Genomic DNA, 27,685 nt, shown 5'->3' with positions numbered 1-27,685 from the left:
ACATTCCAATTTATAATTTGTGCGAGTCTGAGCAATAACCTACTCAAGAAATATTTATTGGATTGTTTTTTTGTATGTTTTGTTTGTATATCTTCAGATCTGTATTCACATTTACAATTTTCCTCTTTTTTGATTTTGTGGTACGATTTGACACAAGATATTTCCTCAAAATTTTTAAATTGACTATTTAAAAGATTTTTTTTAGATTTCAGATTATGATTTCTTCACACAATACACAGCAAAATTATATTTTAATTCATGCTCAAACCTTTGTGCAAACATGAGTTGTAGTTGGGGAATGAGATGAACAAAGAATTGTGCGCAAATTGCTTTGGAGAACCTCCATCCTTCCTGTCCACCTTATCTTTTAACATTCAAAAGGGAAAAAAACGAGTTGTCAATTGATGTATCAAGTCAGAAATTAAATCTGACAGATCGCAAGCATAAAAAACAAAAAAATCCATCTCCCCCTATTTTCATGGTCGCCTCTGTATTCGAGAGGAAAAATGTTCGTTCATCCACAAGGTTCTTTTTTCTTTTGGCAATTTTATTAGCTCACCATTTCTCGTTTTTTTCTATGGATTTTTTACATTCCTTGCTCGGCTCCACCCTATCCAAATTTTCCTCCAAAAGATGCCAAAGTTTGATTCAGCTGCAGCACAATGTGCATTGCCGTCTGAGAAACAGACACGCGAGTAAAAGAACCAGTAAGATGACGGAAGGCTGGATCTGTATAGCCGAGCTCTTGACTTTTTTGTTGTTGGGGCCATAAGCGAAGTGATTGGGCCTGTCGTTTTTCGGCCCGAAGACCGGCGGCCTGCCCCGAATACACAGTTGGTCCGCACACATGCCGCTTCCAGAGCCACTGAAATCATCACCTGCATTATGGAAAAAGATGATTACTTTGGTACAAATTATATAAGTAATAATTCTTGCTATGTGATATTTAATTGATCTGATATTAAGGGGGACTTAAGAAATTTTCACACAATTTAGCCTTAAAAGCCTTAGAATAGTGCTACAATTATTATCATTTGACCATAAGGCATAATATTGTTTTTTGTGTAATGTTTCACAGCAACAAAAAAATCTAATAACTGTAAAAAAATAAAACGACAACATAAAATACAACAGATAAAAAATCCTGATCAGTATATTCAAATATTGTGATACTTATCATTTAAAAATTATTTTAAAGTTTTAAATATCCTTTAATCAAGAGACATTTACTTACAGCAAGACAGTGTTAGCTTTTTGAAAAACATATCTTAATTTTTAAGCGTATGTTTTTCTTTCCCTTATTGGCAAGCAATTTTTGTTAACAAAAACGTGCACGGATGACTAACAAATAAGCGAGTCTTATGCTTCCATCCTTTCAATCTTAAATGAATATTGTTTTGATATTTTTACTAGAATTTAACACAAAAATACTGATTAAGAAAGAAGTGTAACTATTATGCGCATTTCATTTCTGTAACGTTATATGGACGTTTGTTAAACGTATTTTAAACACATGCTATATATTTTATACATAAGCTTACTGGTGTCTTGAAAGTCCACGTCGTTTCCGTTCAAGGCGTTTCTCAGGCGATTGGACATGATCTTTAACAGCATGATCTGTTGACGTATGGTCCTGTCTGGCTTGGTGATGTCAATCTCCACCTCCGGGTTATTAATCTGATTGGCCAGCCCGTCACCCATGACCTCAGGGAGGTAACTGAATCGAAATCAATCTTCAGTAACCATTTCACCACCTTATAAATTGTTACACTTGAAAGATTTAATACCTGGCTTTGCTCATTCCATTCCAGCATTTTTCATCACTGCTGGATGTTTTCCCACTGCAGAGAGCCGAGGGCAACTGGATCCAGTAAAACTGCATTTCCTTGAGTTTACTGGACACATCTGTGACCTGAGGATTTTACACGCAAAATAATATTGTCATAAAGGTTGAAAGGTTGGGCAAATGTTCCTTATTGGTTGTCACACAGTTACACACCTGCACCTCCAGTCTGGCAGCAGCTTTGTGACTGGGTTTATATTCTACGGCCGTCACTGTACTTGCTTTCTTTTTCGGCTCTTCTGATATCGAGCTTGGTGTACCGTCTTCACCGCGGTCCCCGCAGAGCTTGAATACCTGAAATGTAAAAAATCCACAAACATTGCAGTAAACAAAATGCGCCTTTCTGTGCAATCGAACCGACCCACATACAGTTAAGAAAATATTCTAACCTTGCTGGTGTAGATCTCCATGTTCTCTTGCATAACCACAACAGCCTCCGAGATTCTTACAGGAATTGAATAGATCACAGTGTCCATACTGGGCTCGGCACCAAAACTGGAGGCCACCTGTAGCATGGTTTCTGATCGAGATAAACAATGTGTGAGAGAGAGAAAGCAACACAATTTCTCATGTAATTGTTAGAATTTCATATGGAGCAATGAGATTTCCGTGTGGGCGGAGTTACCTATAAGACTCTGCCACTCTGTGTCTAAGTCAGCCTGGTTGGCCAGGCATCCCTTCATGACGTTCTTACAATAGTTGGCACAAGGTTTGACCGATCCGAAGCCTCTGCAATGAGGGCAGTACACCAGCTTCATGATGGCACGATTGCATTCCAGACTCAGGGGAACCTGGGAGAGAGGATCATTCATTAGGAAGTAGCTCTCCCACTTGAGTGTTTGTAATATATTGATATGCATATGTGTAAATAGTGGTTAATGATTTCATTTACTGTTGCATGTTAGCATTTATAAAAACTAACTAACAGAGGTAGATAATAGTTAACACAGTACCTTTACTCTCAAGTACATTTTTACACAATCTGTACCTTATCAGAGGACTTTTAATTTGGAAATATTACTTCACTATATAATAAAGCGCAATATCATCCCTTTTACTCCACTACATTTCATTCAAACATGTTTCTTCTCTCTTTTTAAACTTTAATACTTCAATACAATAAATACAAAAAATTTGTACTTTCTTACTTTTACAAGAATTGTTACTAGATATTAAATGTGAAGTAGTATTACAGGTAAAAAAACGTGAAGTTGTATTTGAAATGTAATGGAGTAATAAATAAGATTCATGCTCTATAATATAGGCTAGAGAAGTTTTCCAAAGTAAAAACAATCTGATAAATTACAGATTACATGAAAAAAAGTTTAAAATACTTCTTCAAGTAACTAATAAAATAATTCTTAGTTTCTGCGGGCCAAAACCTCACATCTTTATATTTTGTAATTTTTATTTCAATAATAAACCATTGCTATTGGTCACCATTCATGTTTGTGGGTTTTACAAATATTTAACCGAAAAATGTATTAAAAGTATTTCTAAAATGTTTAGAAATTTAGTGACGAAATGCTTTTCAAATATAAGGTAATATAACACAAAATAACAATATTTTAAATTGGTCAATTAAGTTGCACAAAATGTGTCTGATCACGCACTCATCTAAAGGCTCTTTTATAACAAAAAGGAACGATACATCCCCCTCCAACTTCCTGTTCCGACAGGAAATATGTCACCACAGAAAGGAAACAGTTCCCTTTCTGTCGGTCTCTCGACGTTGTGTCGAGAACGACAGATGGGGTTCGCCCTTGAGAACCAATCAACTCTGACTACTATAGAAAAGGCCAATGAAATTTGGCGAATGCAATTTGCATGCCGGGCTCCGCCCCCGGAAATCCGGTATAAAAGGAGGCCGGCGTGCAGCATTCACTTACCTTTTGTTCTTCAGAGCCATCGCTCATGAGTACAACTCAGGATTCAATCCTCTACAACTACACGCTGGTGCTACGACGTGTTACAGCGGATCGTCCCTTCCTGCAGCGACCTTCCCCTGGGCGTCTCGGCGGTTCCGGAGGTGTTAGAGATTTTTTCTAAAAGTCCTTTTCAGGACTGACTGAGCATTCTCCAGCGCGGCATGTCCCGCTGTTCTCTTGGGTGCGGCACCCTCATCGAGGAAGGGGATGGACACGATCGCTGCATTAGGTGTCTGGGCGTCCAGCACACTGAAGCAGCGTTCGTTGACACATCTGCCTGCACTGCGGGCAGGTTGTCATTCAGAAGTTGCGGTCACGGGTGGCTGTCTTCCTACGGGAACCAGCCACCATTTCGTCTGCTACCCGGGCTGTGACATCTGTGGCTACGGCCCCGATGACCACCCACGTTAGCAGCGTTAGTGATATGGGGAACTCTACGAACGTAAACCCGCCAGCCAAGTGCTCACGGGCCGATCGCACCCCGATTCGCTCTTCTGAACGTTCCCCAACCGGCGGTGGCATACCGTCCGGATCCTCACGCACACACTCGGAAACGATGTGTGACGTAGATGAGATGTCGCTCGCAGCATCGGAGGGAGACTGGCATCCGACTCTGCCGAATCCAAACTCCACCCCCAGCGGTCGAGTTCAGGAGGAAGCAGAAGTGATGTCATCCGTGCTAACCCGGGGATACGTGGTTCCCGAGGTCGGTGCGCGGTGCAAACCGCGCCCACCCCGGGTGCCATGTTTTTCCCGGAGGTGCATGAGGAGCTGTGTAAAACTTGGAACGCTCCACTCACGGACCGTTCCAGTGAAACCAGCTCTGGCTCCCTTACTTCCCTCGATGGTGAGGCAGCCAAGGACTGCGTCGAGATCCCCCGGGTGGAACGTCCGCCTGCGGTGCACCTGTGCCGCGGACGGCTACCGCCTGGGGGGGGATCGACCACTCCTACCGTCCAAAGCACGTAAGACTTCGGCATCACTGGTGTCGAAAGCTTGCGATGTTGCGGGCCAGGCTGCCTCCTCTCTCTATGCCTTGGCCATCCTGCAGGTCCGCCAGGCCAGGGCGTTGAGAGGGCTCCACGAGGGTAAGGCCGACCCAGGTATAATGCAGGATCTCCGTGCCACCGCTGACAGCGCTCTACGGGCGACTAAGGCGGCGGCACGGGCCCTGGGTCGGACGATGTCCACGGTAGTGGTCCAGGAGAGACACCCCCGGCTATACCTTGTGCAGAAGAGTGACAGCAAGGAAGTCCGCTTTCTTGATGCACTCATCTCGCAGGGTGGGTTGTTGGTAACACCGTCGAGGACTGCGCTCAGCAGTTTTTTGACGGCGAAGCAGACAGTGGCAATTAACCACATTTTTTTCACGCCGCGACTCGGCCGCCTACAGGCCTCCGAGATCTCACGTGACGTCTGCTTCCCTGCAACCCAGGACCCTTTCGACATCGGCTCCGGTTCCTGTGCCCCCACAGGCGGCACCCCGGAAGCAGAGGTCGAGGGGGAAACCTCCACCCCGTCAGCAACCTCCTCGCGAGAAGGGACACTGACGGGAAGACCCCAGGGAGAACAACATCGGGCCCGAACCTTCACAGCCACGGCTCTGATCGGTCGGTACGGGACGACTCCTGCCTCGTCACCAAAGCCGGGCCCTTGTTAGGGCTTGGCGCCCACTTACTCACTGAGTTTTCTGATCTCCCCGGGTTTACTTGCAGCCGATCGCACACTCCACTGGACTGTGCTCGGCGAACCGACCTCACACCCTGGCGAGGCGTGAGGTCGTACACATACGACAGCCGTCACCACTCTCAAACCGACAGTGCGTGCCGTTGTCCCGCCAGGCAGGTAAGTAGGCGGAGCAAACCTTCCCTCCGGGGACTCCCCACGACATGGTTAGCTCCGCCAGCCGACGAACCACCCCCCGTGGGAATGATGAAGCAGACCGTCCCCTTGGTCACCCTGTCACAGTCCCTGGGAGCTCGAGAGCTGCCCACACTGTCTCGCTGGCTAATGAGGGCGGTCCGTCTTGGTTACTCGATCCAGTTCGCCAGAGACTCACCCAAGTTTCGGGGCATCATCTCTCCCTCTGTCAGAGGCAGGGACGCATCCGTACTTCGGGTAGAGGTCACCACCCTTCTGGCAAAACAGGCATCGAGTTCGTCCCTCAAAACCAAGATATTCAGTGGGTCACCACCCGCACTTCATCGTTCCCAAGAAAGACGGCGGGTTGCCCCCAAAGGCTGCGTACCCTGAACAGAGCACCTTCACAAGCTGCCATTCAGGGTGCTCACACAGAGGCGCGTCCTGACATCTATGAGGTGTCAGGATTGGTTCGTGGCAATCGACCTGAAGGACGCCTACTTTCATGTCTCGATCCTCCTCGACACCGGCCGTTCCCACGGTTCGCGTGCGAGAGGCGGGCATATCAGTACAGAGTCCTCCCTTTCGGTCTGTCCCTGACCGCCCTTTCTCCCTGAGAGGAGGAAGGCGAGCGGGTACTAAACTATCTCAGCGACTGGCCTATCTTGGCACACTCGCGAGATCTGTTATGTACACAAAGGGACCTGGTGCTCCGGCACCTAGGTCGATTGGGACTCCAGGTCAACCAAGAGAGGGGCAAGCTCTCCCCAGTGCAGAGCATCCTCTTTCTCGGTATGGAACTCAACTCTGTCACCATGTCGGCACACCTGTCCGCAGTTGTGCCCAACCAGTGTTGAACTGTCTGAAATGAACATTTTAGGCAGACAGCGGTCCCCCTGAAACAATTCAGAGGCTCCTGGGACACATGGCGTCCTCGCGGGTTAATACCCCTCGAGTTGATGCACATGACACCGCTCCAACACTGGTTTCAGAGTCGAGTTCCGAGGAGAGCGTGGCACACCGGCAGCAGGCGCATGGTGATGCCGCCCTGCTGCCGACGCACCCTAACCCCTAGTCTTTATGACTTTTTCGACGGACTCAGGTCCCTCTGAGCAGGTTATGAGGCAGGTCGTGGTGACGACTGAAGTCTCCCTGCAGGGGTGCGGTGTAGTGTGCAACGGGCACGCAGGTGGGGTGTTGGACGAACCCCCGCCTGCGCTGGCATATCAATTGCCAAGAGTTGTGGGCTATGCTACTTGCACTGAGCAGGCTACGGCCTCTCGTGCGAGACATGCACGTGCTGTTCCGAGGACAGCACTATAGCTGTAGCGAATACAGATCGTCAGGGTGGCGTTCGCACACAGCAGCTAAACACAACTTGCTCGACGCCTCCTCCGGTGGAGTCAACAGGTGACTCGTTCCCTGCAGGCCACACACCCCGGGCAAACTGAACTAGACAGCCGACGTGCTTTCTCGCCAGTTTATGCCTCGTGGATAGTGGCGACTCCACCCCCGTGCAGTCCAGCTCATTTGGAGGCTGTTCGGGTAGGCCCAGGTAAAACCTGTTCACCTCCCGTAACACCACCATTTGCACGCTTGATAGTCCCTGCCCTCGGCACGGATATCCTTGCGCACAGCTGGCCGCGGGATGGGCGGAAGCACACCTTCCCCCCCCCAGGAGCCTTCTTGTACAGACTCTGTGCAAGGTCAGGGAGCAGGAGCACCAAGTGTTATTGGTTACACCACACCGGTCTAACCGCACTTGGCCTCAGAGCCGATGCTCTGGACAGCGACTCCCCCTGAACCATTCCCCTGACAGAGGACCTGCTCTCTCAGGGGAAGGACACGTTCTGGCATCCCAGATCAGACCTCTGGAACACCCATGTCTGGTCTCTAGACGGGACGAGAAGATCCTAAGATGGCTACTCCCCCTATACGGCTGAGACCATCACCCAGGCTAGGGCCCCATCTACTAGGCGGTTACACGCCTCTAGACGGTGCCTCTTCTCGTCCTGGTGTCTTTCTCAACGAGAAAGACCCACTGAGGTGCTTGATCAGGATTGTGTTCCCCTTCTCACGAGACTGGAGACTAACATCTCTCTTCCACACTGAAAGTGTATGTAGTCGCTATTGCCACTCATCACGACTCAGTCGGTGGAAAGTTTCTAGGGCAACACGACCTGGTCACCAGGTTCCTAAGCAGCGAGAGGGCGGAATCCGCCTCATCTCCGCTCCATATCCTCTTGGGACCCTAAGTGGTCCTGGGGAGCCTCAGGGCCCCCCAAAGAGCCCCTCGGAGGTTCCGATCTTCCTCATAGAGTAAGACGGCCCTCCTGACGGCGCTCACTTCCTTCAAGAGGGTAGGGGACCACCGAGCATCCTCCGTGTCCCTGGATTGCCTTAAACTCGGCCCTGGAAACTCTCACGTTATCTTGAGACCCAGGCCCGGATGCGTGCCCAAGAAGTTCCCACTACTCCCTCCGGGGCCAAGTGGTGAACTTGCAGGCGCTCCCCATAGGGGAGGAAGACCCAACCCGACTAGTGTTGTGTCCAGTACGTACTGGACCGCACGCAGAGCTCTGAAGCTCTGACCAGCTCCGTGTCTGTTGGAGGACAGCAGAAGGGGAAGGCTGTCTCCAAACAGAGGCTAACGCACTGGGTTGTGGACGCCGTTACGACGGCATTCCGATCTCAGAATCTCCCATGCCCATTGGCAGTGAGGGCTCACTCCACACGGAGTTTAGCCACCTCCTGGACACTGGTAGAAGCGCCTCTCTAGCAGACATCTGTAGAGCTGCGGGTTGGGCTATGCCCAAACACCTTCGCAAGGGTTAACAACCTTCGCGTAAACCCGGTGTCAGCCCACGTCCTGCGTGGCGACATGTAGGACTGGCATCCGGGGGGGCGTATGCCTGCGAAAGCACCTTTCCACCCTCTAACAGGTTGGGTCAGTGTGCTATTTACCTTTTCTTCTTACCCGAACACATCGCTAAGAAACTGGTACCTCACCAGCCTCCCTTCTTACCCAGACACTGGTTAAGAATAGGCATTCCATCCATCACCAAACAAGCACCCCCTGGGGGCTGGCTGGGCAGAGCAGCCTTCCCCCTTAGGCCGGGATACCATGTGAGCTATCACAGATAGCTCTAACCGGACCTAGTGCTACCGGACGTCTGTAACACCCCCTCCGTGGGCTGTTCCGTCTGATGTATCCTCATGAGAATGGTTCCCACTCCTGGTAACCCATGAGCTTCCCCAGGTGGGCCTCCACCTCGCGGTTAACTACTCAGTCCGCACGTTCCATGCGTTCTCCTCCAAGGACGAGACAATACCTATATCCACCATATTCCTCCCCACGGGTAGGAGGTGGCCTCTGTAGCACTTCCCTGATTAAGAGTCGCGCTTACCCGGTGTAAACTGATCTGGACGGCCTCTCGCCTATAGAGAGCTAAGGCCCCGTCCGTGAAAGTTACCGGTCAGGGCTGTACCCATCTTTCTCCAAGAAAGCTCTGGAACCCCCCGACCACCACACTGGAAGGTTACAGTCTCACGAAAGCTTTGAGATGACACGCCCAGGCTTGTTACCGTCGCTTCGCTAGAGATTGTTACGCGATACAGCGTTGTGGCGTTTTCCATAGGCAACCCCATCTGTCGTTCTCGACACAACGTCGAGAGACCGACAGAAAGGGAACGTCTTGGTTACGTATGTAACCTCAGTTCCCTGATGGAGGGAACGAGACGTTGTGTCCCTTATGCCACGAACACGTATCGTATTCTGCTGCAGTTTGAGAGGTCTCAGGCTTTTCAGAACAAAGGTAAGTGAATGCTGCACGCCGGCATCCTTTTATACCGGATTTCCGGGGGCGGAGCCCGGCATGCAAATTGCATTCGCCAAATTTCATTGGCCTTTTCTATAGTAGTCAGAGTTGATTGGTTCTCAAGGGCGAACCCCATCTGTCGTTCTCGACACAACGTCTCGTTCCCTCCATCAGGGAACTGAGGTTACATACGTAACCAAGACGTTTTCTGGAATCCTCAACCCAAGGCGACCGTTTTTGTAATCCAGTAAGTGTATTACAAATCCTCATCCGATGCATTTGTTAGTACATTTTGCACGAATGCTAGCAAACACAAGAGAGCTAGCTGTTAGCTAGCATGAATGTTTAGATTAGCAAGTTTTCTGCTTCTGCCTTCAGGTCACCCCATTGATAAATTCCACAAAAAAAGTATTTGGAGAAATATTACAGTATATGGTGCTGTATACCTCTTCAGTCATATTACTCTAAACTAAACCTCTGTCATGATTCAAAAGCAACAATTTTATCTTTTAAAACAAATGTATTTATGCTTAATACAGCGCATATGTGCCACACAGTTGATTTATGATCATATAAAGCAAGTTCTAGTTTCCGACTTGATATATTCACTATGTCAGCAAGAATTTAGGTCTTCTCAGAAGGGATCTCCAGAGAGTTGGTCACTAGGAGATGGAATCCATTTCTTGTAAGAAGCGGTTGTAGTAAGTAGACGTACCATTGCGTCCTACATACGCTTGTCAAACCAGCGGGGAGCTTCGGGAAAGAGCTGGATAACCACTGAGGATGTGAACTACATTTCTTTGTGTGGGTTTGGGGCAAACATCAGCAGGAATGCTGCAGTTTATCCATTTGTCTTGATGTCAAGAATCCTTTAGTTCAACGGTTTCATAGTGGGTTTAATATTGATGACTAAGTTAGAGTTGGATGAATGGCATTCTGTAGAGCAAAGTCACTTTCAATTAACCTCTTTTAGGATTATTTTCCTCATGCATGGCTTCAAAAATGTAATGCCGGTAAGAAATATAGAAGAACTGTGAAACTGATCAGAACATAACACATTCAAAATACACCTTATCTTCAAAATACATGATTGATTTGAAATTTCGAGGCAGCGTTTTCAACGCAAACTTCATAAATTTGGCATGTGTGGAAGTGTGGATGCTTTTGTTAACACTTGTTTGCTGGTATTTGCCCTAAAGGGATGTGAGTGATTCATTAATTTAGAGATGAATCAATGATCTGATGGGTCCTTGAAATGAACTTCTATGCTTTGATGCGAAGCGCTATATTTGGCACGAACGCATTTTTGGAAACTCGCACTGGAAAATTAATTAAGGCCAGAAGGAAATATGCATTCAAGTACAAAACGACTGCCATCATACATAAGATCAAGACAAGAATACACACGCAATACCTGTGACACTTTCCTCACTATCTCCCCGGCCGCATTAAGGCCCCGAACGAACGCCCGGGCGCCGACGAACGAACGCACCAGCTTGGCCTTCAGTTCACGCGGGGCATCTCCGAAAGGATGCAGGGTCTCGGTTTGCTTGGAGGCGCACTCCAGGAAGTCATCGGAGAGCAGGGAGGCGGTCTCGGGGTCAGACGCCTTCAAAAGACGCTCCTGAAGCCTCATCCAGAACTCATCCAAGACCTCCTCGAGGTTCAACGGCACGTTGCTATAGTACCGACGCAGGTCGCTGTACAGTTCACGGAAAACTCCAGCGTTGGGCCGGTATAGATCCCCCAGGGCTGCCGAGAAAGCCTCTTCCAACCACCTTTCAGAGTCGTTGAGAAGTTCAAGGAAGTATGCTGGAAGAGAAAGAAACAAAGTCACTTTAATACCCTGCTGAAAAAAAACATAGAAGCCTAATAAAAATCATCACAGAATTTCTAATGGTTTCCATTCGAATACTTTCACAACCCAAAAGGGTTTTTACGTGAAACCCATTACAAAATAAATCAATAAAGAAGTTGTAATGGTTTTAAATGGATTTGTAATGGTTTAATTGGAAACCTTTAATGTTGTGGTATGTGATATTAAATCCTACTGTAATGATGCCTAAAACACACTATAGAAAATCAATTTTGTAATGGTTTTAATGTAAAATACTATTTGGTTGTAATGGTATTCCAATAGAAACCATTTGAATTTCTGTGACGGTTAGAGCAGGCTGAAAAAACTATTTTAATCTTTAACATTTTACTTGATCAATATTAGAGGTTATATTTTTACAAAATGTTCTTTTCATTATGTAGGATGATTTTATGTAGTAAAGCGTTAAACGCCCTAAAAAAACACTAGCTTGGTTTTCACAGACAGTTATTTGCTATTTTTTAAATGTTTGTTATCAATCTTAAATAAAGGAATCTTTTCAGGTTATGATGCCATTAGGTTTATTTGCTTTCATTACATTTATTCCTTTCTTTTGAGACGTAGAAAAACAACTTTTTTTTTTTAAATCTTTGTCTTAGGAGAATATATGTGTTCTCTAGTCAAGAATCATAGCAGAAAGAGTTTTTTTAACAAGATGAAAAGGAAACCTCATTGTTAAACCCAGCGTTTTTTCTCAAATACTTGCAACATAATGCAAGAATGTTGTTACTCATTAAATTGTCTTTAAATGTTATATACCCAATATCCCAGCAATAAATTGTACAGAACGTATACATGATTTCATAAGTAAAAATAACAGAGTTGATGCTACAGTAGTAAATCTATAAATCATCTTATACATTCATATCATTGTATCAAAGTACCTTTTCATTACCAGCCGTCTTTACAGTTTATCCTGTTTAAATGGTGCACTGCAGTAAAAAGTCATAAAAACCACACTGTAATTGCCCCGTGAAGACCGCTCGGTGTGAAAGCACATGAGCTTCCGAGTTCTCCTTTAATCTAAACTCAAAATGACACAAACCAGTAGAGAGCTTGATCTTCAAAGTTCTGCAGCTTCTTAACCCTTCACATTCGTTAACCCCCGCGGCATTTAAAGGTGCCTTACGATAAAAGAAAAACCTTAACGTAAAGCAGATGAACGTTTCATAAACGCTGTAAGACAGTAAGGTATCCCTAAAGCTCATTTCCTTTCGAAGTCGCAGCTGTTGGTTCTCTGGTTTTCTTTAACTTCACGACAAGTTAAGCTAAGAATTTGGAAAAATCGCGGACTGTGTGTACATCACCAACCATTTGCAAGTTGTTAAAGGGACGCAAAAGATCATTAAAACAAAGAAGGGGTCAGACGATTTAGCATGTAAAAAAAGTAAAATAGTGAACTCACTATCAAAGGTTCTGTACTGGGCATTAAGTGAGGCCTGGATGGAGCGTCCCGCCTCCCTGACCAGGCCCTCAAATTCTCTGCGGCTCAGGTTTGACAGCGTCTCCTCCATAGCGCTGGTGCAGCAGGTGTAACCCTGTGGACAGATGCGCAGATGTTCCCCTGTAGAGAGAATTGAAAGTTAACACGATTTGCGCTTTTATATTTTGTTAACACCAGGATGATCAATGACATCATGCGTTGAGTTCAGTCATATTTTACTTTTATTCTTGGCAACGAGAACATGGTTAACCGTGATGTTATACTTCCATGAAAAAGCTTAAAACAAAAAAAGAAGGTTCTCACATAGGGGCTTGAATATATCACTGACATAAATATGGATTTGTGCACCTATCCAAAAGCCACATACACTTATATAAAACTGAATATTGTGATATTTGATTCAATGTGGTGAATCGGACTGTTCAGAAGATTCTTGCATACAAAAGATTTGAAGATTCAGTTTGGTCCCTGGTAACCTTTTAATTATTAATCACAATTCATTTCTATTACGATAATTGTATATAATAGTTATGTACCAGCATTTATCGCTATGAAATGAAACTGTTACCAGAAAATCAACACAATACGCTTCTATCTGTTTGTTCTATGTACAGTACTTGAACTAAGGTTGGTTCGGTGGATGCTGGATCCGTTGACATTTAGCCCGAAGCTCTTCAAGCTAAGCCCGTCTTGGGTCGCGGCTTAGAGAACTGGAGCGAGAGACGCTATTGCTATCATGCATTTTTTATGCCGCCTGACTGCAGTGAGAGTGGAAAATCAGGGGGAAGCACAATTTTATGTATTCACTGCAGTTACGCTTTAGCAGAGGAGAATGAACGCTACCTTTGGCCATTTTATGGTCAACCTGAGAGATGTCCGATCACATCTTTCGTATCAGCAGTTTACTGTCTAGGCATGTTGTCTCTGTGTGTGTGTGTGTGTGTGTGTGTGTGTGTACTAGTGCAGTTTAATCTAGACTGCACAACCTAGAGAGCATCTAGATCTCATATGTCTGTCTTATCTATTTTTACAGAAATGCAAAGTACTACTCATGGTAAATGAAATCATTAATCATAACTATATAATTGTAAGTGATAGACAGACAGAAAATGTAGACAGAAAGATAGACAGAGTGAAAAAACAAAAGAGATAGAAAAGGAAACAGACAGACAACAGAAAGATAGACAGACAACAGACAGATAGACAGCCAGACAAAAACATACAGAGAAAAGAAGGAAAACAAACAGACAGACAGACAGACAGACATACAGACGGACAGACAGACAGACAAACAGACAGACAGAGAGAAAAACAAATAAATAAATAGACAGACAGACTGAGAGACAGAAAAGCAGACAGACAGATAGTCAGACAGACAAACGAAACCAGATAGATAGACAGACAATGAGATAGACAGACAGAAAAACAGATATATAGATAGACAGATAACAGATAGATAAACAGCTGAAATAGAGACAGACAACAGAAAGATAGACAGACAGACAGACAAAAACAGACAGAGACAAGCAGAAAAACAAACAGATAGACAGATAGACATACAGACAGACGGACAGAGAGTGAAAATCAAATAAATTAATAGACAGGCAGACTGAGAGAAAAGCAGACAGACTGATAGTCAGACAGACAGACCAACAAAACCAGATAGATAGACAGACAATGAGATAGACAGACAGAAAAACAGATATATAGATAGACAGACAACAGACAGATTAATAGCTGAAATAGAGACGGACAGTCAGGCAGAGAAACAGGTAAATTGACAGACAGAGACAGGCAGTCAGACAGAAAAACAAAAAGGGATAGATAAACAGACAAACAGGGTGAACAGACATGGCAGACAGGCAAATAACAGACAGATACACCACTGAGAGACAGACAGACTGACAGATACACAGAAAAACAGATACAGTCAGACATGCAGGCAGAAAAACAGTTCGATAGACAGACGTACAGAAAAAAACAATTGTAGACAGACAGACAAACAGAGAGCGATAAACATACAGACAGACAGATAGACAGACAGACATGATACTCCAGTGAAACTCTTGAATCTATCTGCTTCTGGATATCTAACTTAAGTGCATTCTGTTCACAACATCTCTCTCTCTCTCTGATCGTGGGGGTTTATGTCTCAAAGGGTGAGGTATCAAACACGCTCCGCTGTATTAAATCACATGTGTGCGTGTCGCGAGCCCATTTTAAAGAGATCATAAACCAGCGACGGTCTCTCGAGTTCATATTCCGTGCCCGATGACGTCTCGTGATGGTAAGGAGACTTGAGTCTCATCACGCAGCACGTCCCGTGCTCTTCGTTGTGGTCCGTGAGCAGTGCGGGCGTGTAGCCTGCATATCAATGCGCGCTGACGAGGGACCGAGAGACCCAAGACAGATTAAGTGTTTCTTTCAGCTCTGGTGCACAAAGGAAGAAACAGCAACCGGCACCCATTTACAAACATACAGTGGACTAACTTTACTATTTAAAAAAGCGTTAGGCAGTATAAATATACGGCTTGCTTAGTATGCAGTAGACGGTATATTGGCATTCCAGTCTGGACATCTGGAGTCTGATCTTGTGCATGCGTGTGAAAAACAAAATATCCCACCATTTCAGGCAGATTTAGAGATGACACGTCTTTGTAGGTCACTGAGGTGCTATTCAGAATAAGCTTAAAGCAAATATAGTCATTATCTTTTGCTGGATGAAAATCGATAGAACAAGACTTGACAGATAAGCACCTCTCAGCTGCTGACATCTGTCGTGAAAAATCAAGGGTTTCACCAGACAGCCCAACTGTCAGTGAGAAAGACAGGCAAGAAGGACGGCAGATGGGGGTGAGTCCTCGTGTTTCAGATGAAACTTGGAAGGCCGTCATGCTAAACTGTTAGCAGGTAGATTTCAACCTTCAACCCAAATGGCTCAATACCTGCAGGGCCAGTGAGTGTTTGATCACACAAAAGCTTTATGCAGTGTAGTGTTGTTACCGTCTCCTTTGAAGACATCTTTGATTTTCATTCATGCCCTAATCCATTTGAAACATAGAATCAAATACATAAACGAAAATCGAAGATGCCTCCAGAGGTATATATATAAGAGCACTAGGCAACCAAATAGCATCGTGCACAAACAAATTGAGAACACCTTGCAATCGTATTGCAATGTGCATAAAATCCCATTTAGAACATCTAGCAACTACACAGTAATGTAAAAAGCACCCAAAACATCTTATTAACCTTCAAAAACATCTACTCAGAACTTACAGTACCAACCACATAGTAACGCCCAAAAACACTCTTAACAACAACACAGCAACATACAATACAAGCACACAAAAAGTACTCCGTCCCCAAAAACCCTGCTCAAAACGTCTTAGCAACCCCTTAACAACGTTCAAAAAACCCTCCACAGAACATCTTAGCAACCACACACCAACGTTTAAGCAACATTTAATGCAAGAACAACAACTTTTGGCCATGCAAGTGTCACTGTGTTTTGTAAAATTATGAAAGTATTGTGAAATTCTGTAGATATTTATCTTCACGCAAGAACAAGAAAACTTGCAGAGTGAGTTTCTGCGAGGGCTCATACAACGTCAATTGCAATATGTTGATTGATTTTCCGAGCGCTATGTGTAGACCGCATTCCTGCAAGGAACTTTTTTTATAAAAAGCGCAGATGTTGACACGACAGACTACCCTCATGCCTCCTGGACTGCCTACTGAAAAACTACCTTGGACGGACTTCAGACGGAAAAGGCGAGGCAAACTTTTAAGAGCGAACAACCGAAAGGTAAGAGGAAATTCTTTTGAGGGACAGTCTTGAAGTTCACCTTCAAAGCCCTGACATACCAAAGTGAACAGTGCTTTTATTTTCCCATCTTTGCTCTTCCTGGAGAGGATTGAGTGGACTCCTTTGAGATGAGAGCGAATGCCGCCTCAGGCACTGGTTTACCGACAGCAGGTGCGCAAGGCTCTAAGGTGAGCCTGGTCCTGGTTTTAAATCCCTGTACTAGCTAAAAACATGCTTACATCCTCTGTGCCTGATAATCAGGCTGTCTCTGAGGAATTAGACTTTGTTTGGTAAGCTTAGCTCACTACTAAACCCTTTTGGTACCCTTATAAACATACACAGCGATGTTACTGCATAAGTTGACTTTGCACAGTGTTTACGAACCAGCTTAGTGAGCAGTAAATATGAAACAATTCAGTCTTAAGTGCTTAAGCAAACCCACTGAAACACAATCATTCACTTTTAATAGCGGTCAAATCATTTACCTTATTGAGCCTACATTTTTTCACAAACTTTAAGAAAAACTACCTCTAAAGACTAGAATAGAAACCTACTTCAGACACTAAGCAACCTTTTAGGAAAAACAGAGTAATGGCCTAGAAACATATAGCAATATATATAAGGAAGTACGTAGGCCACAACAAATGATCTGTTAGCTAAAAAGTGTGAAGTGTGTCAAACCCCATATTTGTGTCAGTGACACAGATTTTGTTGCCCTTATTCTACAATGTACATCAACTACTGTAGAATTGTTTTTTATAATAAGTTTGCAAAACAGAAACACACAATTGGTCAACAGCGCCGTCATATTGGAGAGGGAAATCCTGCCGTAGAAATAAATAAAAAAATAATTTCTCAACTCCTTTTAGTGGATTTCAAACTATGCTGAGTACAAAACTTTGTTACACTTTGTTATTGTCAAACTTGTATTTTTGTCACAAGAAAACGTTTCCTTTACTCAATCTCTGTGTTAATACCCGCCTCGTCTCCTCAACCTTTCTTTCAACCTCTTCTTGCCTCTATTAGCGCTCATTACCTCCCCTCCTTCCGCGTTTCTCTCACTCTTTAAAACATCCGCCCGCGGTCATTTTTATCTGCTACCCTGCTGAGTCCCACGACCGCTCAAAGTGACCAGAGCGTCCCTGGCGCCTCGCCGTCCTGCACTAAGAGCGTGTGACCCCTGAACCGGGCCTTGCACGAAGCCGCAATAAAGACGATTGACTGCCACCCTGCCAAGAGAGACGACTTCAGAGCCGAGCCCGGCACGTCTTATAAAACGCTGAAAAACAGCCTTTAATTGATTTCTTAGGTAACTCTGACATGCCCGCCCTTCCTTCCGCGGATAAAGAGGGATGATCGCCAAGCCCCGCGTCGTGAAAACCGCACGGATCTGATTGTGATTTAGTCTGCACGTGGTCTGGCCTCATGTGCCTGTTTACGGTTTTATGACCCAGGGGAAGGGAGGAAGCAAAAGGGAGTGTGAAATATAAAGGCCATAACAGGTTGGTCTAATGAGCTGCCTTGATCCCATAACATGCAGTATATTAGAGGGTTCAAAGCGAAGATATAACCCTGTTGAATTTTATATAGAACCTGATACACAGAAGCCATTTGGAAAGCTAATAAAGCTAAAAGTGCAGTTTTAGGGTTTAATGTTAAAAAGATTCACCAACCATTGACTCGCCCTCATGTCATTTCAAACCAGTATGACTTTCTGCAGCAGACAACAACAGAAGATATTTAAGCTCCTGTTGCTGAGTTCCTTGTGTGTGTTTACATAAAAGATTTGGATTCTAACAGAACAACATTGACTTGCATTGTACGGACACAAAACCACAGAGACATTTCTCAAAATATCTTCTTCTGTGAAACACCAAAGCCATATACCAGAAACATAGTTAATAAATCATGACAGATTTTTTATTTTTTAGTGTACTGTCCCTTTAAGAGCAACACCAACATTCAAAATGCTATCAAGAACATGTACATAAGACATCAAAACTGACTAGAAATCTTTCATAGCAAAGAATTGTTTACTCAATCAATTCATACATTTACAATGCTTTTCATATTATATTAAGTCACTTTTAAACAAAGAAACTTAATTTGCTGCGTTCAGAATTTGAAACACTAGACAGTTTCTTTAGTTATATCCCTAACTTCTTGAGCATTTCCTCCAGATAGTAACCGACATGCAGCATGCATTATGAATACGCTCTAAAGCGTACGTCTCGCTTTGCTAATGGCAAAAAATGGAGGAAGGGACAGGCCGGCTCTTTGATTTGGACATTTCTAGGTTTCCATAAATCTAAAAATAACCCGCAGCTAAGACTGTGCCTCGCCTGCCAGGCAGACACGTGTGCCAATGAGCATGTGTGTGCACAAACAACTTGTACTTGTGTGTACGGTATTACAGTGTTTGCCAAACATTGTTAAAACGTACATCCAGATTTCTCATAAAATTTTAAAGGATACGTGTGATATTAGGGACATGGAAAGATTCTGAAAAAGATTTTGTGAAATAAACAAAATATTTGTATTATTATTATTGTTTATAGTAAATAGTTCAAAGGTCATTCTCTCTTTTAAAACGATTATGTTAGCCCTCATAATCTTCAGATATGAAGTATGTTAGACGGCTTGGGCGGAGCATCCATTAACTCCTCCGCTTCAACTATCAGTCTGCTGCCAAGAAAACTTCCGGTTCACAGGGACATAAAATATTGGCGATGACATATTAAAACTGAAAAATAGAAAATATGTAAAAGAATGGCCAAAATAAAGCGTATATATCACATGGCTCGGGGTTGTGGGCCCCTGCAAGAGATACACCAAATTTGCTTGCTCAGTCATCTGTAAAAATAAGAAGTGATGACTCTGTATCCGATGCATTAATTTTATAATATCTGAGTACGTGAATTTTATAGACGGTGGCTGTCGTTCGGTGTGCAAGGCCCTTCATGCAAGCGAGGAAAACATGCCAAGACTGAAACGGCGCACCATTACCCACAACAATAAATTCTTCATAATTGCTTCCACTCAAACCATCGGACCATGACAACAAAAAATGTCACAATAAATAATTCTCATCATCTAAATGGACCGTTATCTTGGCTGACGCAGTCGAAACAAACACGCAAAACGTGGCCAAAAGGGATGTAATTGATTAAATCACGGGCTTTTGTGTCATTTAAAATCTTTTCTTTCTGAGAGGGGGAGTGGGATAAACTCAAATTGCCATGCGTGATACTGAAACGATCGGGATTACGAGCCCCTGGATTATGCGCAGAGAATTTGGATTATGCACAGATGTCTTAAAGAAATCCTAATCCCGATCTGTCACGCCTGGAGTCAGAAGTGCATGTTTAGGAAAGCACATGCATGATTTGAAATCGTGAAATAAATTAAGCATTAAAGGGATAGTTCGCTCAAAAAAATCTCCGTCATCATTTACTCATCCTCATGCCATTTCAAACCAGTATGACATACTTTCTTCTGCAGAACACAAAATAAGATATGTTTTTTTTATATATTATTATATATTTGTTCACTTACGAATATTTCATCAAAATATCATCTTTTGTGATCTCCTGATGAAGGTTATACAGTTTTAAAATGACAAGGAAGTAACTAAATGATGACAGAATTTACATTATGTGAACTGTCCCTTTAAGACTTTTTTTACACTACTTTCACTTTATTAGGTTCTGACAGCCATTTATTTCCATTAGATCGTTTTACATAGAGACACTTAATGAGTAAGTGGCAACTAACAGATAATTCACTCAACCTCAAGACCATAAAGAGATTACCTCAGTAAGACAGTTAAGGATGAAAGACGTGTCCAATGTCCAAACCTTCCCTGAACTCTAACCCGAGATGACCCTGTGGTTAGGACACAGGATTTGTACAAACAAGCTGTCTGTGCGTTTTGTGTCTGATGGTGAAATACTTTCTATCTTATCCATCTTAACTGAAAAATCTGAAATATTATGCATTACTGTGTGTTACTGTATGTAAACATCTGTTTCTTTAAAGTGATAGTTCTCCCAAAAATGAAAATTCTGTCATCAATTACTACGGAAAATAAATACTACGGGAGTCTGTGGGGGATGAGATATGCTCGGTTACTAACATTCTTCCAAATTTCTTCCTTTGTGTTTAGCAGAACAAAGTACTTGACACAGGTTTGCAACAATCTGAGGGTGAGTAAATGATGACAGAATTTTCATTTTTGGGTGAACTATCCCTTTAAACGTTCACTGGCTCAGCCAATGGCATACTGTTAATTGGAGGCGTGTCTATCAGTGTGCAGACCAATAGCGTGATTGGCTAATGAAGCAGAGATGAAACATTTGCATCTTGTGACATATTAAAAAAACAAATAAATCAGGAATTTCTTTCAGCGCTCAGATACTGATTGGATTGTGATATGCAGTAAAGATATGACAGGTGGTTGGAGAGATTTAAAATCCTTAAAGGGATAGTACACGCAAAAGTAAAGATCTCTTTCATATCATTCAAAACCTGTATATGACTCTTTCTTTTGTGAAACACAATAGAAGATATTTTGAGAAATGTCTCTGTGGTCCAAACTGTCTCTGTGGTCTCTGTGTGTCCAAACAATGGGTTCAATAGGGTTCAATGTTGTTTGAACATCAGCATTCTTCAAAGTATCTTCTTTTGCTTTCTGCAGAAGATTTAAAGGTACATAGTTTAAGAATGACATATAATATTTCCTCTTTCTCATGCAAGTCTTGTTCAAACGCTGACACGACTGTAATTTCACAAGGCTCAGTGACTCCGTCTGATTTTCTCTCGACCTCGAAGGACCAGAAAAACTAAGCTAATAATCAACCCTCCATCTTCATCAATCACTTTTCCCTCTCATCTACCAGCATGTTTGGCAGCGAGATAAGCTCACAACAAATTGGCTAATGCAAAAAACGCACAATTAATATTGACAGTACAAACTGGCTGGATAAAAGCCCGGTGCTACTGTGAATTATTCACAACGCTGCTGTTGATCAGCATTTGTCGATGGCTGCGAAAGGCTAATCACGCAGTCATTTCTTCAACTAGACGTGGTTATGTTAAACATTGAACTGTGGCTGTATTCTGAATTGATAAATATGGTACATAATCTTTCTTTAATTGTATGTGTGGAGAATCCGAATGATGATGTGTAGATGGATGTATGTTATCAACCACACTTGATATTATTTGTAAAATGTGGGGTGTAGTAATTATTATAATTGGCTTTCATTCATGTGTGCTGTAACATTCAAGCTATGTATGTAGTAAACAACCATTGCTACATGGAAAGTATGTAATTATTACATATATCTGCTTATTCTACTTTCATATAATTAAATAAATTGTTGCTGTCGGGTGGTAACTTTGTATTTCCACATTTTGTAATTTTTTTGCATAAATCATCATTTGTTTGTGTTTTGCAAATATGCAACAAATGAAAAGTATTACAAAGAGCTTTTACAGCAACAGTATACTGGTATCTGCAATAATTGCGATACCCCCGCCATGTTCAATAACCGTGATACACCCCCATGACGATCGACATGGTGTTCATGCTACGTGCCATAATATCGTAAATAATTCGGCTCTTGTTTAAACTTTGGCCTTCAGAGTCACAATAGTCACAAACTCTCTCTCTCTGCCTCACTACACTTGTAAGTGTAATTCATTGGCCGAAATGAGAAAACACAATATGTAGAGAATTTGACCAAATGTAATGTTAATCACAAACAAATTCAATAGATAACTTGATAATATTGTTATCGTATTGTGCTTTGGCCACAGTAACCGTGTTGTGAAAATCTAATATTGTGACATAACAATTTACACAAAATGCCTCCTTTCAGATATTTAGTTTGGCTTCCTCTCAACCCTCCCCCCAAAATAAATGTCCTATGCATATTTGATCTGTATTTATCTTATGAATAAGGCCCACTACACAAACATTAACGTGTAGAAATGCCCTTTTTCTTTTCAACAGATAATCTGTGCTTTTCAAAGCCCAGTGCTTCAGACTTTACAAACCATTCCAACACACCTGAACAAAAGGGGCCTGTTGGCAGTTCCAGGTGCTGTTGCTTGTACCTGCGAAGCCAGGTGTGCTTTTATTTGTGGTTAGTGGTGAGGCAAACATGTTTAGGATTTTGACTGTGTTGGCGCATCTCTCTACAATCCAACAGGGCACTGATCGGATCTGCACAATCTCGACTCTTGCTGCAGGCTCCCTATGGGGCCTCACAGGAGAGCACCCCCCACGCATCAAAAGAAACAATCGGCGCTCACAGGAAGAGAAACGTGTGGGAGAGAGTGTAATTATGCTCAAATAATCAACAGTCGGCGATCCATCAATTGAATCATGGAGTTTTTGCAAAAACGCATGTATGTGTTTAATTGCGTTATTTGAAGTGTAAAGGACAGTTCAGACCAAGAAACCTAACAATATAAAGATAAAGTATTGGCGTCAACGCCAATGGATGATAACAATGTGTGCATTTTAAGCTTACGCTCTGCAAATTTAAAATGCAAGAGCCCTTTAAATTCTAATTAATTTTGATTGGCTCTTAAAGTGATCAAAAACAATATTGTACCTCTCTGTCTTAATTGGTAAATGATGTGAACTTGATCTTTATAGATATCGTTCTTGTTGTGAATGGGTGTTTACAATGTAATTTTTTTTACAATAATGGGTAAAATGATCATCACGATTATTTTGCTCAAAAATGGTATCACGATTAATAATCGTGAATATTCTGTCACTTTGAAACTTTTTCCCACTTCAGCACATTTATTAAACTGTACACTGTGAAGATGTCTGTAGATCCTATTTACACATTAATATTGCGACAATTATGCGTAAATAAATCATTACAACGATTAAAATATGATTAATCGGTCAACTTGAATTCAAAGCTTTATCTTAATACGTATCCGTATAATATCTTAATATGTAAATTACGTTATCTTTATATGCCTTCTTTTACTAACTATGCACAGTTTATTTCCTAAATTAACTAATTTCCAGCGTTTTGTGTATGGACGTGACATAAAAATGCTCAGAGAATGAATTTTTTACGATTATATTGAACCATCTGTTTATATTTTACTGAACCCTTGTTGATAGAGTCTAAACATAAAAACACGGCAGTCGATGAAAAATAAAATAAAAAAGTGAATAAACATCTGACAAAAAAGACGCGTTTTTGGGGAATAAACTTATATTTCTGTCAAATAAAATGCACGATCCTGAAGCAATAATACCCAACGAACGGAGAAGGGATGTCTCTTTATAGAACATAAAACAATTACTTTATAATAATTTTTGTGTGTCCTTTTATAAGGAATATGTAGCGTTATGGATGTGAGACTTCTGAAAATGGCTCTTACGTAAAAATTTTACAAATGTTTAACAAATTTGGAGAATTCACATGGGTATTTGAACCACCAAATGTTAATATCTGTGCTTTTACCATAGTAATAATCGCTGTTAAAAACATTTTCACGCAATAGCCCTATTGTCTTTTCAAACTTTTCACAAACTTAATCCTCCTCTGAAACAACTTTTTAAAACGGCTGTGAATGTAAATTCAAAGAATATTTTTGAAATCACATTTGATCACAGTGTTCCAACAAACGACTGAATTTGTGTGCACACACAGGTTCAATATTATGCTAGGAGCTTAACCAAATCAGGCCTCTGCATTTGTACAACATGCAGTGCTTTGAGGTTGGTGGCGAATCAAGACATGGGTGTGCCGGATTCATTTCACACAAGGCTCATGGGCGTGTGCCTCGCTGTATAGGGGAACCGCAAACATGAGCTAAAGTTGAGTTCTGAAACCAGAAGACATCACAACTCCTTACCTTTCTTCAAAACAGACACGCCTGCATGCAGCACCCTTAGATCTTGCTTTCAAAACTGGAAAACAAATATCTTAAAAATAACATTGTTCTGATCACAAATAAATACGAGAGTCCCATATTCATGGCCTACTTGAGTGAAACGTGAGATTGTCATTGTCTGGGAGGCACCGTGGGCTTGAAGTGTCACATAGTCTCCAGTTGAACAATACTGAGCCTTCGTGTTTTTAAAATGGAAGACACACTAGTTGCATCTGTAATTCTAGACCACGGCTATTCAGCACTGGTTCCTCTCTGACCTTTAGGTAATTCTTTATGATCGGCTCTTTCTGAAACACGCTCAACATGCTGAAACAATAAGTGGTGGAAACCTCAGACCCTCGAACCCTCAGAATGCACAATATGTGTGTCACGGACACACCCACAGAAGTGGCATCAAAAGACGTCTTATTCTCATCATAAGAAAAGATGACAATGACAATCGTAATCTCCACAACTTTCAGGAAATAATTGACTAGTTTCAGATAACATCACTGTTAGAAATGGTCAGATCTGAAATCGTGTTCCCAGCATGTGCTCAAATACAGCGAGTGCTCAAATACAGCCCAAAAATGTTGTCACTTTTTTAAACATTTAAGAATGTATGAATATCATTGCGGTAAAACAAAACGAAACCGTCTACGTCACACATTTTAAAGACATACCCAGTACGTCTGTAAGATGTATGCTAAAGATCTGAAAGACATTTGAACAACGTTTTAGAAAAGGCAGTTTTACATACAGTATATTCTAGCATCTTACAGACATCCTCTCTATGACATCTGATAGGAAATGTCTCTGAGACGTATTGCAGATGAGCAAACAATAAAAAATATGTCTATGTCTGCTATGAGGGTTTACATTTAAAGTTTAGTTTTAGCATCTAAATACTTTTTGACAGCATTGTAAATACTGCATTTACCAGCAAATAAGATGTTTTCTATATTACGATGTGACAATTAAAAAATATGAATATAATGAATTTAATTATATTATAATAATATATGAAATAAATTCTCATGAAAGCTTAAACATGTGAAATATTTAAGGGGTAGAGCAAGTTATTGCATTCGGATAAATGATCACAAAATATTTTTAAAATATACATTTACTTAATATATTCATAACATGTCTTTATTTATATACATTTATACCATGTACATGATAATTCACTATAATATAATGTAATTATATTAATCATATATGATGAAATGATTATCAATTATTATAAAAAAAATCCTAATTGACTTAAGGAAGCTTGAAGATATCACTGAAATGAATATGCACTTCAAGCAAACAAAGACTGTCAAAGAAAAGATGCCAACCACTTAAAAGAGCCCCAAATAAAAGACGTATCCCGGATTCTGCTTGAGATAAATGAATACAGAGGCCTTAATTGAGCCACTGGAAGGAGTGCGCCACATGTTACACTTTCCTCAGCAACCTCATTGTGCGTTCTGTCATTGAGACCACAGGCGATGACCTTGAGAAATTCTTCCTGGCCAATAGGAACTGTCTATTTCTCCTGGTCTCTGATTTGCTGAGGATGGCAATGCATAATGCCTCAAATACACTTATGAAGAGCCATGGAGAGCATTGAGCGTCTGTGTGTGTGTGTGTGGAATACAACTGCATGCATCATATATTTTTTAATCCTATACCAAATGTACATAGTAAATAATGCAATAGTGGGCAAATTGTGTTGTGATTTTGTCCTGCCTTTAATAGCTTATGCTTTATTTACATGTGTTTATAACCGCAAGCGTGGCGCATGTGCCATCGTTTATCTCATTTAGCATCTTGGACACACGTCACAATTAGGCACGTGCATCCCGCAGGAGTTCTCGTGGAAAAAGCAGAGTGCAACATGCACAGAGATAATGACGTTTATGCAGATTGATTTACGGCAGCACTTGGGTATGACGTGTGATCTATTATCAACATTAGCAAGGCTGGGTCAGAGTGATTGATGGCCATTTCTCACCGGACGGGTTCACAACCTGCCAACAGTTTTTGATCTCTGATGGGAAACAACATTGAAAATTACTGGCCGCACCGACAATCATGCTGACTACACAGGTTTCATCCCCTGTTACCTAGAAATGGCAAAGAAAATGATAAGACCTGCTAGTCAAATTACACAATTTACATCTCAAATAAAACCCCATCCTGACCAATTTTACTACAGTGTGGGGATATCTCTGATCTTTACTACAAAATCACAACCCTGAGGGAGTTAGGGGCCCAACGGTGTTAGACTTGTAACATGACCTACAGGGAGCACAAGCCTGTGGAGATCAGCTCCACCACAGACACCCGCTCCAACCACATGGTGACCGAGACATCAGGTGGGTGTCTTCGCCAACATGATGAATGAAGTGAAAGGTCATTTCTGATGTCAGTCACGGTAAAGATGAAGCCAGGTGTAGTCCTGTTGGGCACTTACAGCTTTGTCTATTGTTCTCAAGTAGAGCTTTTGTCTGGGACCTCCATCTGTTCACGCGCTTTGTGAACTTGACAATCACTGGAGAACGCGTCAGGAGCAAAACTGTTGCCACATTATAGATAGAAAGATAGATAGATAGATAGATAGATAGATAGATAGATAGATAGATAGATAGATAGACCCAAAGATGGTAATTCATACCTGATATCTCGGACTGCGGGACGCCGTTTAACGTGAACCCTTTCCCGCTGTAGAACTGGCGCATGTCCGCGCAGCTCCGCGCTTTACCACCGGCGTTATCCGCAGACAGAGACACCGAGATAATGGACACGAGCAGCGCGACCGGTGTAAGATCCATTGTGTCCGTATCCAGAGAGCGAACTGAACTCAATGAAGTCCACTATTCAAAACCGGTCCGGGACAGCGGATAAAACCACCCACTGTCTCTAAATGTACAAAAATCCACTTGTTTTGAGATGTAAATGCACTTGTCAGGTTTGTGTATTCACGCTCGTCCAGGTATACAGCTGGTGGTCCTGATGACAGAGGATGTCGGTTATTGATCAGTCCGGTGGGGATCTGTTTCTGGCGCTCATGTCTTTACGCACTATTAATAATGCATAGCTAAATAATATAAGCTTTAAAAGCACTACAGTCCGGACTGTAAATAAAGTGCCGCTAGAGATTGCGGTATGAATTACGCCGTCTCCAGGTGCTACTGCTGCGCGCT

General features: G+C 42.5%; 1 protein-coding gene and 1 long non-coding RNA gene across 2 annotated transcripts; one reads left to right on the top strand and one right to left on the bottom strand.

Annotated features, from left to right (window-relative positions):
• Window positions 1–9: 9 nt before the first annotated feature.
• On the bottom strand, window positions 10–27,685 carry gpc1a (glypican 1a). The gene is made up of 9 exons (XM_056759934.1): window positions 27,157–27,685; window positions 12,731–12,889; window positions 10,864–11,261; window positions 2,469–2,634; window positions 2,233–2,363; window positions 2,000–2,137; window positions 1,788–1,912; window positions 1,542–1,717; window positions 10–878 (listed from the first exon to the last, which is right to left on the bottom strand). Exons 1-9 carry the CDS (start codon window positions 27,311–27,313, stop codon window positions 649–651), a joined length of 1,680 nt encoding a protein of 559 aa, XP_056615912.1. The 5' UTR covers window positions 27,314–27,685; the 3' UTR covers window positions 10–648.
• LOC130430784 (uncharacterized) lies at window positions 16,459–23,049 on the top strand. Its single transcript, XR_008907919.1, has 4 exons — window positions 16,459–16,577; window positions 16,683–16,765; window positions 22,594–22,709; window positions 22,793–23,049. It is a non-coding gene; the product is annotated as an uncharacterized LOC130430784 (long non-coding RNA).

This window comes from Triplophysa dalaica, chromosome 10 (assembly GCF_015846415.1).
Source record: "Triplophysa dalaica isolate WHDGS20190420 chromosome 10, ASM1584641v1, whole genome shotgun sequence".
In the NCBI taxonomy this organism is placed as follows: domain Eukaryota; kingdom Metazoa; phylum Chordata; class Actinopteri; order Cypriniformes; family Nemacheilidae; genus Triplophysa; species Triplophysa dalaica.
This window is presented reverse-complemented; position numbering and strand designations above follow the sequence as displayed.